Raw genomic sequence first — 14,530 nt, 5'->3', positions numbered from 1 at the left:
TGCTACTGCTTCCTTAATGAAGGACTCCAGCATTTTCCCAACGACAGATGTTAGTCTAACTGGTCCATAGTTTCCTGCTTTCTGCCTCCCTCCTTTCTTAAATAGGGGTGTTACATTTGTAGTTTTCCAATCCGCTGGGAACTCTCCAGAGTCCAAGGAATTTTGGTATATTGCAACCAATGCACCCACGATCTCTGCAGTCACTTAGAAACATAGAAGATAGGAGCAGGAGTAGGCCATTCGGCCCCTCAAGCCTGCTCCGCCATTCAATGCAATCATGGCTGCTCATCCAAATTCAGTACCCGGTCCCTGCTTTCTCCCCATACCCCTTGATCCCTTTAGCTTTAAGAAATATATCCAACTCCTTCTTGAATATATTTAATGAATTGGCCTCTACTGCCTTCTGTGGTAGAGAATTCCACAGGTTCACCACTCTCTGGGTGAAGAAATTCCTCCTCATTTCTGTCCTAAATGGCCTACCCCTTATCCTTAGACTGTGACCCCTGGTTCTGGACTCCCCGGCCATCGGGAACATCCTTCCAACATCCTTGTCTGTCCAGTCCTGTCAGAATTTTATAACTTTCAATGAGATCCCCTCTCATTCTTCTAAACTCCAGCGAGTACAAGTCCAATCGACCCAATCTCTCCTCATACGTCATTCCTGCCATCCCAGGTATCAGCCTGGTGAATCTGCGCTGAACTCCTTCCATGGCAAGAACATCCTTCCTCAGATAAGGCGACCAAAACTGCACACAATACTGAAGATGTGGTCTCACCAAGGCCCTGTACAACTGCAGCAAGTCATCCTTGTTCCTGTACTCAAACCCTCTCGCTACAAAGGCCGACATACCATTTGCCTTCTTAACCGCCTGCTGCACCTGCATGCTTACCTTCAGCGACTGGTGCACAAGGACACCCAGGTCTCGTTGCACTTCCCCTTCTCCCAATCTATTGCCATTCAGATAATAATCTGCCTTCCTGTTTTTGCCACCAAAGTGGATAACCTCGCATTTATCCACATTATATTGCATCTGCTATGCTTCTGCCCAATCACCCAACCTGTCCAAATCATCCTGGAGTTTCTCGGCATCCTCCTCACAGCACACACGCCCACCCAGCTTTGTGACGTCTGCAAATTTGGAGATATTACATCTAGTTCCCTCGTCTAGATCATTAATATATATATTGTGAATAGCTGGGGTCCAAGGACCGATCCCTGCGGTACCCCACTAGTCACTGCCTGCCACTCGGAAAAAGACCCGTTTATTCCAACTCTTTGCTTTCTGTCTGCCAACCAGTTCTCTATCCAAGTCAATACCTTGCCCCCAATCCCATGTGCCTTAACTTTACACGCTAATCTCTTATGCAGGGCCTTATCGAAAGCCTTCTGAAAGTCCAAATACACCACATCCACTGGTTCTCCCTTATCTATTTTACCAGTTACATCCTCAAAAAATTCCAGTAGATTAGTCAAGCACGATTTACCTTTTGTAAATCCATGTTGACTTTGTCCGATCCTGTCACTGTTTTCCAAGTGCTCTGCTATTATATCTTTTATAATGGACTCTAGCATTTTCCCCACTACCGATGTCAGGCTTACCGGTCTGTAATTCCCCGTTTTCTCTCTACCACCTTTTTTGAATAGTGGGGTAACATTAGCTACCCTCCAATCCATGGGTACTGTTCCAGATTCCATCGAATGTTGGAAGATGATCAGCAATGCATCAACTATTTCTAGGGCTACTTCCTTAAGTACCCTAGGATGTAGATTATCAGGCCCTGGGGATTTATCAGCCTTCAATCCCATCAATTTCCCTAACACCATTTCCCTACAAATACTGATTTCTTTCAGTTCCTCCCTTTCATCAGACCCTATGTTCCCCAACATCTCTGGGAGGTTATTTGTGTCCTCCTTTGTGAAGACAGAACCAAAATATGTACTTCTTTTAACACCCTGGGATGCAGGCCATCTGGTCCAGGGGACTTGTCATCTTTTAGTCCCATTATTTTACCAAGTACTACTTCCTTAGTGATAGTGATTGTCTTTAGTTCACCCCTCTCTGTGGCCCCTTGATTATCCATTTTTGGAATGTTCAGGAAATATACCAGGTTATTTAACAATCAGGAAGGACAGGCAGGAAGGAAGGGGAGGTGGGGTGGCTATGTTAATAAAGGAAGGAATCACTGTAATACAGAGAAATGATATTGGGTCAAAGGATCAGGATAGTGAAAAGGTTTGGGTGGAGGTAAGGAATAATAAGGGGAAAAAAACACTAGTGGGCGTAGTCTATAGGCCTCCGAACAGTTGCAACTCTGTTGGACGGAGTATCAATCAGGAAATAGTTGAGGCTTGTAATAAGGGAACATCTATAATTATGGGGGATTTTAACTATCATATTAATTGGACAAATCAAATTGGGCAGGGCTGCCTTGAGGATGAGTTCATTGAGTGTATTAGGGATGGGTTTCTCGAGCAGTATGTAACTGAACCGACCAGGGGGCAAGCAACCTTAGATCTGGTCCTGTGTAACGAGACGGGATTCATTAAAAATGTCCTAGTAAAGGATCCCCTTGGAATGAGTGACCATAACATGGTTGAATTCCATATTCAATTAGAGGGTGAGAAGGTTGGATCTCAAACAAGCGTGCTAAGCTTGAATAAAGGAGACTATGAAGGTATGAGAGCGGAATTGAGTAGAGTGGATTGGGAAAATAGATTAAAGGGTAAGACGATACATGATCAGTGGTGTACATTTAAGGAGTTATTTTACAACTTTCAAAAAATATATATTCCACTGAGAAGAAAAGGGTGTAAATGAAAAGACAGCCATCCGTGGCTAAGTAAAGAAATTAAGGATAGTATTCGACTAAAAACAAGGGCATATAAGGTAGCCAAATCTAGTGGGAGGATAGAGGATTAGGAAAACTTTAAAAGACAGCAAAAAATAACAAAAAGATTGATTAAGAAAGGGGAGATAGATTATGAAAGTAAATTAGCAAAAAATATAAAAACAGATAGTAAGAGTTTTTATAGTTATATAAAAAGAAAAAGGGTGGCTAAAGTAAATGTTGGTCCCTTAGAGGATGAGACTGGGAAATTAATGGTGGGAAATATGGAGATGGCAAAAACACTGAATGAATATTTTACATCAGTCTTTACAGTAGAAGACACTAAGAATATCCCAACACTGGACAAACAGGGGGCTAAAGGGGGGGGGAGGAGCTAAACACGATCAAAATCACTAAGGAAGTGGTACTCGGTAAAATAATGGGACTCAAGGCGGATAAATCACCTGGACCTGATGGCTTACATCCTAGGGTCTTGAGGGAAGTGGCGGTAAGGATTGTGGATGCATTGGTAATAATTTTCCAAAACTCCCTGGACTCGGCAAAGGTCCCGGCAGACTGGAAAACTGCTAATGTAACACCCTTATTTAAAAAGGGCAGTAGACAGAAGGCTGGAAACTATAGACCGGTTAGCCTAACATCTGTGGTAGGTAAAATTTTGGAGTCCATTATTAAGGAGACAGTAACAGGACATTTGGATAATCATAATTTAATAGGACAAAGTCAGCATGGTATTATGAAGGGGAAGTCATGTTTGACAAATTTGCTGGAGTTCTTTGAGGAAGTAACGTATAGGGTGGATAAAGGGGAACCAGTGGACGTAGTGTATTTAGACTTCCAAAAGGCATTTGACAAGGTGCCACACAAAAGATTATTGCTTAAGATAAAAAATCACGGGATTGGGGGTAATATTCTGGCATGGATAGAGGATTGGCTATCTAACAGAAGGCAGAGAGTTGGGATAAATGGTTCATTCTCAGACTGGCAATCAGTAACTAGTGGTGTTCCGCAGGGGTCAGTGCTGGGTCCCCAACTCTTTACAATCTATATTAACGATTTGGAGGAGGGGACCGAGTGTAACATATCAAAGTTTGCAGATGATACTAAGATGGGAGGGAAAGTAGTGAGTGAGGAGGACATAAAAAACCTGCAAGGGGACATAGACAGGCTAAGTAAGTGGGCAGAGATTTGGCAGATGGAATACAATACTGGAAAGTGTGAGGTTATGCACTTTGGCAGGAAAAATCGTAGAGCAAGTTATTATCTTAATGGCAAGAAACTGAAAAGTACTGAAGTGCAAAGGGATCTGGGGGTCCTGGTGCACGAAACTCAAAAGGTTAGTATGCAGGTGCAGCAAGTGATTAAGAAGGCCAATGGAATGTTGGCTTTCATTGCTAGGGGGATAGAATATAAAAAGGGAGGTATTGCTTCAGTTGTACAAGGTATTGGTGAGACCGCACCTGGAATACTGCGTACAGTTTTGGTGTCCATACTTAAGAAAGGACATACTTGCTCTCGAGTCAGTACAAAGAAGGTTCACTCGGTTAATCCCGGGGATGAGGGGATGGACATATGAGGAGAGGTTGAGTAGATTGGGACTCTACTCATTGGAGTTCAGAAGAATGAGAGGCGATCTAATTGAAACATATAAGATTGTGAAGGGGTTGGATCGGGTGGATGCGGGGAGGATGTTCCCGATGATGGGTGAAACTAGAACTAGGGGGCATAGTCTTAGAATAAGGGCCTGCTCTTTCAAAACTGAGATGAGGAGGAACTACTTCACTCAGAGGGTGGTAGGTCCATGGAATATGCTGCCCCAAAAAGCTGTAGAAGCTACATCATTACATAAATTTAAAACAGAAATAGACAGTTTCCTAGAAGTAAAGGGAATTAAGGGTTACGGGGAGCGGGCAGGAATTTGGACATGAGTCTAGGTTCGGATCGGTCATGGCTCTGTGGGTAGCGGAGCGGGCCCAGAGGCCGTGTAGCCTGATCCTGCTCCTATTTCGTGTGTCTAATTCTGTTAGATTCAGGAGATGGTTCTGTGATAGTGGATTGGCGGTTAGGATCAGATCAGCCATGATCTTATTGAATGGCGGAGCAGGCTCGAGGGGCCGATTGGCCTACTCCTGCTCCTATTTCTTATGTTCTTATGTTAGTGTATTCTACCGTGAAGACAGATACAAAATATTTGTTCAGAGTCTCTACTATTTCCCCATTCTCCATTATTAATTCCCCAGTCTCATCCTCTAAGTGACCAACATTTACTTTAGCTACCCTCTTCCTTTTTATATACCTGTATAGAAGCTCTTACTATCTGTTTTAATATTTCTTGCCAGTTTACTCTCATAATTCATCTTCTCTCTCTTTATTATTTTTTGTCATCCTTTGCAGGTTTTTAAAAATTTCCCAATCCTCTGGTCTCCCACCAATCTTGGCAACATTGTATGCCTTCGTTTTCAATTTGATACCATCCTTTACTTCCTTAGTTATCCACGGATGGTGCTCCCTTCTCTTAAAATCTTTCTTTCTCACTGGAATATATTTTTGTTGAGAGTTATGAAATATCTCCTTAAATGTCCGTCACTGCATTTCAACTGTCTTACCCTTTAACTTATGTTTCCAGTCCACTTTAGCCAGTTCTGCCCTCATGCCATTGTAATTGCCTTTGTTTAAGATCAGGACACTGGTTTGAGATAAAAACTTTCTCAACCTCCAACTAAATTTGAAATTCAACCATGTTATGATCACTCTTTCCTAGAGGATCCTTTACTATGAGATCATTTATTAATTCTGTCTCATTACACAGTACCAGATCCAAGATAGCCTGCTCCCTGGTTGGTTCCATTACATACTGTTCTAGGAAACCATCCTGGATGCACTCTATGAACTCCTCCTCAAGGCTACCTTGGCCAATTTGATTTGTCCAATCAATATGGAGATTAAAATCACCCATGATTATTACCATACTGTTTTTACAGACCTCCATTATTTGTTGATTTATACTCTGTCCAACAGTATTGCTACTGTTCGGGGGCATGTAGACTACGTTCACCAGAGACTTTTTCCCCTTACTATTTTTTATCTCCACCCAAACTGATTCTACATTTGATCTTCTGATCCAATATCACTACTCACCACTGCACTGATCACATCCTTTACCAACAAAGCCACTCCACCTCCCTTTCTGTCTATCCTTCCGAATTGTCAGATACCCTGGAATATTCCAGCCCTGATCACCTTGCAACCACGGGTCTGTAATGGTGATCAGATCATTCACATTTGTATCTATTTGTGCCGTCAACTCATCTATCTTGTTACAAATGCTGCGTGCATTCACATATAGAGCTTTTAACTTTGTCTTTTTACCATTTCTCCTTGTTTTGGCCCCATTTTCTGTTGCACTCTTATTTTTAAACATTCTGTCCCTTCCTGTCACACTCTGGTTATTATTTCCCCCATCTCTATCCTGCTCTATTGTTCTCTCATTTCTCATTGACTTTTTAAATTCCTGCTCACCTGGATCCATCCTTCCCCCCCCCCCCCACTATTTAGTTTAAAGCCCTCTCTACAGCTCTAGTTATTCGATTCGCCAGGACTCTAGCCCCAACATGGTTCAAGTGAAGCCCGTCAAAACGGAACAGCTCCCTTTTGTCCCAGTATTGCTGCCAGTGCCCCACAAATCGAAACCGATTTCTCCCACACCAGTCTTTGAGCCACTCGTTCATTTCTCTGATCTTATTTACCCAATGCACATTCGCTCGTGGCTCAGGTAGTAATCCAGAGATTATTACCTTTGTGGTTCTGCTTTTTAATTTAGCCCCTAGCTGCTCATACTCCCTCAGCAGTACCTCCCTCTTTGTCCTACCTATGTCATTGGTACCTACGTGGACCATGACAACTGGATCTTCCCACTCCCACTCCAAGTTCCTCTCCAGCCCAGAGGAGATGTCCTTAATCCTGGCACTGGGCAGGCAACACAGCCTTCGGGACTCACGCTCTTGGCTGCAGAGAACAGTATCTATCCCCCTAATTATACTATCCCCTATCACTGTAACATTTCTTTTTACTCCCCCACTTGAATGGCTCCCTGTACCACGGTGCTGTGTTCTGCTATTCAATGAGATCATTGCTGATCTGTAACCTAACGCCATATATCCACCTTTGCCACATATCCCTTAATACCTTTGGTTAACAAAAATCTATCAATCTCAAATTTAAAATGAACAATTGACCGAGCATCAACTGCCATTTGCAAACTTCTACCACGCTTTGCGTGTAGAAGTGTTTCCTAACTTCACTCCTGAAAGGCCTGGCTCTAACCTTTGGGCTATGTCTGGCTTTTCTGATTATTTTCTGTATCTGTCCATGACATTTTAACGATCTATGTATATGGGCCCCTAAATCTCTTGACTTCCACTATTTCCAGCTTTTCACCATTTAGAAAGTACCCTGTTCTATCCTTTTTAGGTCCAAAGTGGATGACCTCACACTTGCCTATATTGAAATCCATTTGCTACAGTTTTGCCCATTCACTTAATCTATTGATATCTTTTTATAATTTCATGCTTCCATCTACACCGCTGACAATGCCACCTATCTTTGTGTCATCGCCAAACTTGGATATGCGGTTTTCTTATCTCGTCATCCAAGTCATTAACAAATACGGTGAATAGTTGAGGCGCCAACACAGATCCTGCCACTTACAGTACTTGCCCATTATCGCTACTCTCGGTCTCCTGCCACGCAGCCGATTTCCTAACCAGGTCAATAATTTGCCTTGAACTCCATTAGCTTCAACTTTAGCTGACAGACTCTTATAAGGGACTTTACTGAAGGACATTTGGAAGTCCAAACAAATAACATTCATAAACATTCCCCTGTCCAGTACTTTAGTCGCCTCTTCAAAAAAATTCAATCAGGTTCATCAGGCATGACCTCCCCTTTACAAACCCATGCGGGCTCGCTCTGATCAGCTGAAAATTTTTATGCTGTTCAGTCACTCCATCCTTAATTATAGACTCTAGTATTTTCCTGACAACAGATGTTAGGCTAACTGGTCTTTCAGTCCCTGGTTTCCCTCTCTCACTTTTCTTAAATAGCGGAGTGACATGAGCAATTTTCTAATGTAAAGGAATGGTTCCTGAATCACGAGAACTTTGGAAGATTATAGTTAGGGTTTCTATAATGTGCTCACCTACTTCCTTTAAAACCCTGGGATGGAAACCATCTGGTCCTGGGGATTTGTCACTCTTCAGCACCATTATTTTCTTCATTACTGTTACTTTGCTTGCGTTAATTTTGGTGAATCCCTGTCCCCGATTCAATATTAGTTTCCTTGGGATGCCCGGCATGCTACCCTCTTGCTCTACTGTAAATACTGATACAAAATAATTATTCAACATGTCCCGCCATTTCCTTATTTTCATTTACAATATCACTATTATCAGTTTTCAAGGGGCCCACATTGCTCCTGACCACCCTATTTTTCTTAATATTAATTGTAAAAAAAAGTGTTTGTGTTGCTTTTGAAATCCCTTGCAAGTTTTTTTCATATTCCCTTTCTGTAGATCTTACTGTTTTGTCACCTTTTGTTGTGCTTTGTATCTCTCCTAGTCGCCAGGATCGATGCTATTTTTTGCATTTTTGTATACTTTTGCTTTTAGTTTTATGTTATCCCTTACCTCCTTTGTCATCCATTGCTTTTCTTTGGGAAATAGAGCTCCTTCAGGGATATATAAACAGGCTCTGTATCAGGCTAAAAACTTTTTTAAACACCTACCACTGATCTTCTGTTGATTTACCCATTTACTGGTTTGTCCAGTTTACTTTGGCAGTCTCTGTCTCTTACAAGTTTAGCTCAAAGAAGTTTGCATTATTTTACTAATACAGTATTTGTGATGAAATAATCAAAGCCACGGATTTGTGGCTTTCATACAAAAGTGGACAGAATCATGGAATGCAATTGCCTAATCAGCTTTAAAAATCCTAGGATCATTTATAATAAGACAGATGTTGACTTACATGTTTACTATACATAAGAACATAAGAAATAGGAGCAGGAGTAGGCCAATCGGCCCCTCGAGCCTGCTCCGCCATTCAATAAGATCATGGCTGATCTGATCCTAACTGCCAATCCACTATCACAGAACCATCTCCTGAATCTAACAGAATTAGACACACGAAATAGGAACAGGATCAGGCGACACGGCCCCTGGGCCCGCTCCGCTACCCACAGGGCCATGTCCGATCCGAACCTAGATTCATGTCCAAATTCCTGCCCGCTCCCCGTAACCCTTAATTCCCTTTACTTCTAGGAAACTGTCTATTTCTGTTTTAAATTTATGTAATGATGTAGCTTCTACAGTTTTTTGGGGCAGCATATTCCATGGACCTGAGTGAAGTAGTTCCTCCTCATCTCAGTTTTGAAAGAGCAGCCCCTTATTCTAAGACTATGCCCCCTAGTTCTAGTTTCACCCATCATCGGGAACATCTTCCCTAACATACACTAGTGTTGATGTTCATCATACATTTTTTTAAAGCATTAATATTCATCACAACTGTCTGGAAATGCTGAATTGAGGGATTCTGTGGTGAGATTGAACTAATTGGTGGGACAGGCTTGAAGGACTGAACGGCCTACTCCTATGTAATTAAGCTCTCAATTTAGTCTGAGGATTTGGTCGGAAGGAATAGAGGAGTCGTGCAAGATACCAGATAGAATAGGTAGTTGGAGCCATGCCAATAGCCACAAGTCTAAAATTACATGAACAGTAGATAATCCAACATCTTAACCATTTGCAAAGAACTATGCCTCTTCCATATTTTCACAGCTGGATCAACATTTTACTCTATTTTGGTGTGACCTTCAGCACTGAATCTGTCATCCAACCACTGTAATGCTAATATAGCATATGGTTGGAATCAATTTAGAATGATGCAACTTATGTTATGAACATTATATTATCATATAAATTAACATAACTGAAACTTTTCAAAATTGTTTAGGAACGAGCAACAACAACAAAAAAACCCGTAACTAGCTAGTTACTTCATCACTGGCGAGATGCCAATGAGGAAATCTAACCACAACGCCCCTCTGCTTCTATTTACAGATCTGGGTGATTGCCTCGCATTTACTTCATTTAATGTGTGTTTGTGGTGACATCGACGGAGTTGAAAAAACAGTCGGCACGCGAGCCTTTCAGTCGCACTCTCGGCGCGTGCGTGTGCTCCCCTCCCCCGCGCGTGCCCAGGGCTCACTGGCGAGCACCCTGCTCGTGCCCAGCCTCCCTGTTTAAACTGCATCAATTGCAACATGTCATCAATTCAGTTCCAACCAAGCGACCCGCGCGCGAGCTTCCATCGCCGCGGCCAGCCAGCAGCGCCGCGCACGCGCGCTCCCTCTACCGCTCACCCGACTGCGTGGTGTCCGTCAGGTCCTGGTTCGCAGCGCTCCTCGGGAACTCCTTCAGTTTCCTGCCGCTTAAGTTCAACACTCCCGTCGCAGCAGCTTCCTCCAGCGCTCTCTCTAAACTCCTGTTCCAAGGGACGTGGGCCGATCCGCCACCATTGTGACCGCTGCCTCCTCCACCGCCGCATCCGTTCAATCCTCCGCCGCCTCCTCCTCCCCCCACACCGCCGCCTGCGATCCCGAGCTGACACTCCGACATCAACATCACCGCCGCCATTATAGACCTTGGTCAGCACTGCGCAGGTGCCAACAGCCCGACCAAACTGCGCGTGCGCGATGAAGGGCAGCTGACGTCCAGGCGCAGACTCCAACTTGTGAGGAGGCGGAGCATCAAATGCAAAATACCGGGGAAAACAAGGGCTGTTTGGTTTAAAAATGCAGCTTCCATCATTCATAGTCTGACACTCAATTTGTATTTCACATAAACAATAGACAGGTTTGAAGAAGGTTACCAGATAGGGAGAAGTTTTTGGGAGCTGATGAAACTCGCGAGTGAGAAAGTGCAGATCTTGGGTTGGTGTGTTGAAGGCAGTGGGCTAGGATTGGGAGTACTTATGCAGGATTGGCTTATGGACTGAGAGTGATATCCCAGTTTTGACTGAAACTTGGCTCACCTATGGGCATCAACTTGCGCTTTACTAAAGCCTCCCTGTCCAAACCGCCATGGTAGTGGTTTGGCACCCATCACGTCATACTTGGCCTCTCTTGTTACTCCTGCATCTTCTCCTTCGAGCAATTTACTCTGTGCCATGCCTCTCGCCTCCTTTAAAATCTTGTCTGCCACCCACCCCAAATTTCTCTCCAAGATATCCTCACTCAGCCTCAACACCAAGTAACTTAGTGATATCAATCTTAACTCCCCATGGTTTCTCTCTTTCCTCTAAATTCACTGCTCTCCTCTCCTCCCTAAATCTCCCCCATATGAACTCCTATACATATTCATGGTCCCCTTTTTGTAATGATCAATGACATGTCATTCTGGAGTGGTGCACTGGCTGGAGCCGTGGAGCTGTGTAGAGCTGTATATTTGGTTGTGTGTGTTTGGGACTGCACTGCCCACGATGCACTGGGCTGGCCGGGAGGCAGTGGTCAAGATGGAAGCCTGCACACAGAAGCACACATGCGGAATCTCTACAGATGCTGTACCTAGAGAACGTGTACTGAATAAATGTCTATCTAGAAGCTAGCTGTTCATAATAAGAATGTCTAGTTATTAATGAACATAACATGGTACCAGGATTGGTGAAGATCTGCTGAAAATTGTGAAAAGCGACATGGAGAATTTGAGGCCACCGGAGTTTTTGAATCTCACGGGAAATGTCGACTACAATTGGCGGACTTTCAAACAACAATTCGAACTCTACATTGCTGCCATCGGATTCGGTACGAAGCCAGATGCAAGAAAAATAGCGTTGCTGCTCACGGTTGCAGGCCCACAGGCGATAGAGGCATTTAATACATTTGTATTTAATCCAGAGGAGAACAGAGAAAATTTAGATGATGTGCTAAAGAAATTTGATACACATTGTTCTCCCAAAAGGAATGAAACCTATGAAAGATACGTGTTCCGTTCGAGGACACAGCGGCAAAATGAGACTTTTGCTAGCTTTGTGACCGATCTGAAACTGAAAGCACAGACATGTAATTTCTCTGAGCTGAAAGCATCCATGATTTGTGACCAGATTGTGTTTGGTATTCATGATAAAAAAGTCAGGGAACATCTGTTGAAAGAAACCGAACTAACATTGGAAAATGCTGTGAATATATGCCAAGCCAGTGAGCTAGCTCAACAGCACGCGAAGACTTTCAGTGAAATCAATAATGATGCGATTGTAGTAAGTGCTGCTGTCGGTGCTGTGTCCGACAAAGGGAAGAAACATGGGCAGAACAGAAATGAAAAGCAATCAGAGGAAGGAATTTTTAATTGTAAATGCTGTGGTTACAAACACCAGTTAAAACAATGCCCAGCGTTTGGAAAAATATGCACAAAATGTCATGGAAAGAATCACTTTGCCAAACAATGCTTTTCAAAAGTAAAAACAAAGAAAGGACAACAAGTCAATATGATTGAGGACACTGATTTAAGTGAGACATTTTTTGTACGAATGGTGTCATGTGACAATGTCAAAAATGATACAGAAAATGTGCAGCCCTCAGATATGGACAATGCTGAACATAAAATTAATGCAGTAAAAGAGGACAAATGGATGATCCCACTGCAGATAAATGGAGTATTAGTTACATTGAAACTGGACACTGGGGCAAAAGGTATGAGTGACATTAAAAACATGAAAGAAAAGCCCAAAATACAGAAAAAGTCAGTACTACTGAAGGACTATAATGGACAGAAAATAGATAGCTTAGGTGTATGCAGACTTAAAGTGACAGTCAAAGACAAAGTGCATCATCTCATGTTTTCTGTTGTGGCTGAAGGACTTGATTCACTACTGAGTGACAAAGCTTGTGAGGACTTAGAACTGGTCAAGAGAGTATACCGTATAAACTGTGCCATAAGCAGACCAGATGACTCAGTGGATTCTGTAGTAAATAATTTCCAGGATGTGTTCAAAGGATTTGGAGTTCTACCATTCACATACAAGATCCAGCTAAAGGAGGATGCTCAGCCAGTGGTACATGCTCCACGAAGAGTTCCAGCACCCCTGCGTGACCAGCTCAAGAAAGAACTGGACAGAATGACCACACTAGGAGTCATCAGGAAAGTCGAAGAGCCAACAGACTGGGTTAACTCCATGGTATGTGTAAAGAAAAAGAACAATGATCTAAGAATATGCATGGATCCAAAGGACTTAAATCCAAACATAAAACGTGAACACTACCAGATTCCCAAGCGAGAAGAAATCACCAGTGAAATGTCAGGTGCCAGATACTTTACAAAGCTCGATGCCTCACAAGGATTTTGGCAACTAAAACTGGATGAAGAGAGCACCAAACACTGTACCTTCAACACACCATTTGGCAGGTATTGTTTCCTCAGAATGCCTTTCGGGATAATATCTGCATCTGAAATCTTTCATAGAGCGATGGAACACATAATTGAAGGTCTGGAAGGAGTTCGGGTCTATGTTGATGACATCATCATCTGGGGCTCCACACTGAAAGAACACAATGAGAGACTGACTAAAGTGCTACAGAGCATACGCCGGAATGGACTGAAGCTCAACAAAGCCAAGTGTCAGTTTGGCGTCCAGGAAGTCACTTTCCTCGGAGATAATCTATCTGGTAAAGGAATAGAGCCAGATATGGAAAAAGTAAACGCCATACTCAACATGCCCCGACCCACTGACAAAAAAGGAGTGCTACGCATCATGGGGATGATAAACTTCATTGGAAAGTTCATTCCTAACTTGTCAGCCAAGACAGCCTGTCTGCAAAACCTGCTACATAAAACAAATGAGTTCGCATGGACAGAAAGACATGAACAAGAGTGGATGAACCTCAAAACAGTGCTGACAACCACACCTGTACTCACTTTCTTTGACCTGACAAAGAGAATCAAAGTGTCAACGGATGCATCAAAAGATGGCCGAGGTGCTACAAGCAGAGGGTGGAGATTGGAAGCCTGTTGCCTATGCCTCCAGGTCTATGACTGATACTGAGGGTCGATACGCCCAGATTGAAAAGGAATTTCTAGGCTTGGTAGTTGGATTAGAAAAGTTCCATGGTTACATATATGGACTTCCCACCTTCACAGTTGAGACAGACCACAGCCCACTGGTTGCCATCATTAAAAAAAATCTGAATGAGATGTCTCCAAGGATTCAACGTCTCATGATGAAGCTGCAAAGATATGACTTTGAACTGATCTACACACCAGGCAAATACATAGTGTTAGCAGATGCACTATCCCGAGCACCCACAATGAGTCAAGTGAGCTCCACTGAAGAAGACGTGGATGTTCATGTGAGTATGCATGGTGTGGAGATGCCGGAGTTGGACTGGGGTGGACAAATGTAAGAAGTCACACAACACCAGGTTATAGTCCAACAGCTTTATTTGAAATCACAAGCTTTCGGAGCGCTGCTCCTTCTTCAGGTGAAGTGGAGAAATGCGTAAAGACACAGCTTAGAAAGTCAGAGAATCATGTCAGATGTTTACAGGTAACCTTTCCAACTGCCATTTATCACACCTCGGCAGAGAGATAATCACAGCAGTCAAAGGTGTGAATGGTGTCCAAACAGGTCAGTCAGG

At 43.1% G+C, this 14,530-nt stretch overlaps 1 protein-coding gene across 10 annotated transcripts in view; it reads right to left on the bottom strand.

Annotated features, from left to right (window-relative positions):
• lrch3 (leucine-rich repeats and calponin homology (CH) domain containing 3) overlaps positions 1–10,559 on the bottom strand; it is a 157,933-nt gene extending 147,374 nt beyond the window's left edge. For all 10 annotated transcript variants that reach the window (XM_085990089.1, XM_085990086.1, XM_085990090.1 and 7 more), the window contains exon 1: positions 10,265–10,559. In XM_085990089.1, coding sequence (XP_085846215.1) covers positions 10,265–10,538 — 274 coding nt within the window. In that variant the 5' untranslated portion in view covers positions 10,539–10,559. The remainder of the gene's footprint in view (positions 1–10,264) is intronic.
• Between the last annotated feature and the right edge of the window lie 3,971 nt (positions 10,560–14,530).

The sequence above is a fragment of the Somniosus microcephalus genome, chromosome 6 (genome assembly GCF_052327205.1).
Source record: "Somniosus microcephalus isolate GS21.2 chromosome 6, FLI_Smic_1.0, whole genome shotgun sequence".
Lineage (NCBI taxonomy): Eukaryota > Metazoa > Chordata > Chondrichthyes > Squaliformes > Somniosidae > Somniosus > Somniosus microcephalus.
Note: the sequence above shows the minus strand (reverse complement) of the source record. Positions and strands in the feature narration are given on the sequence as shown.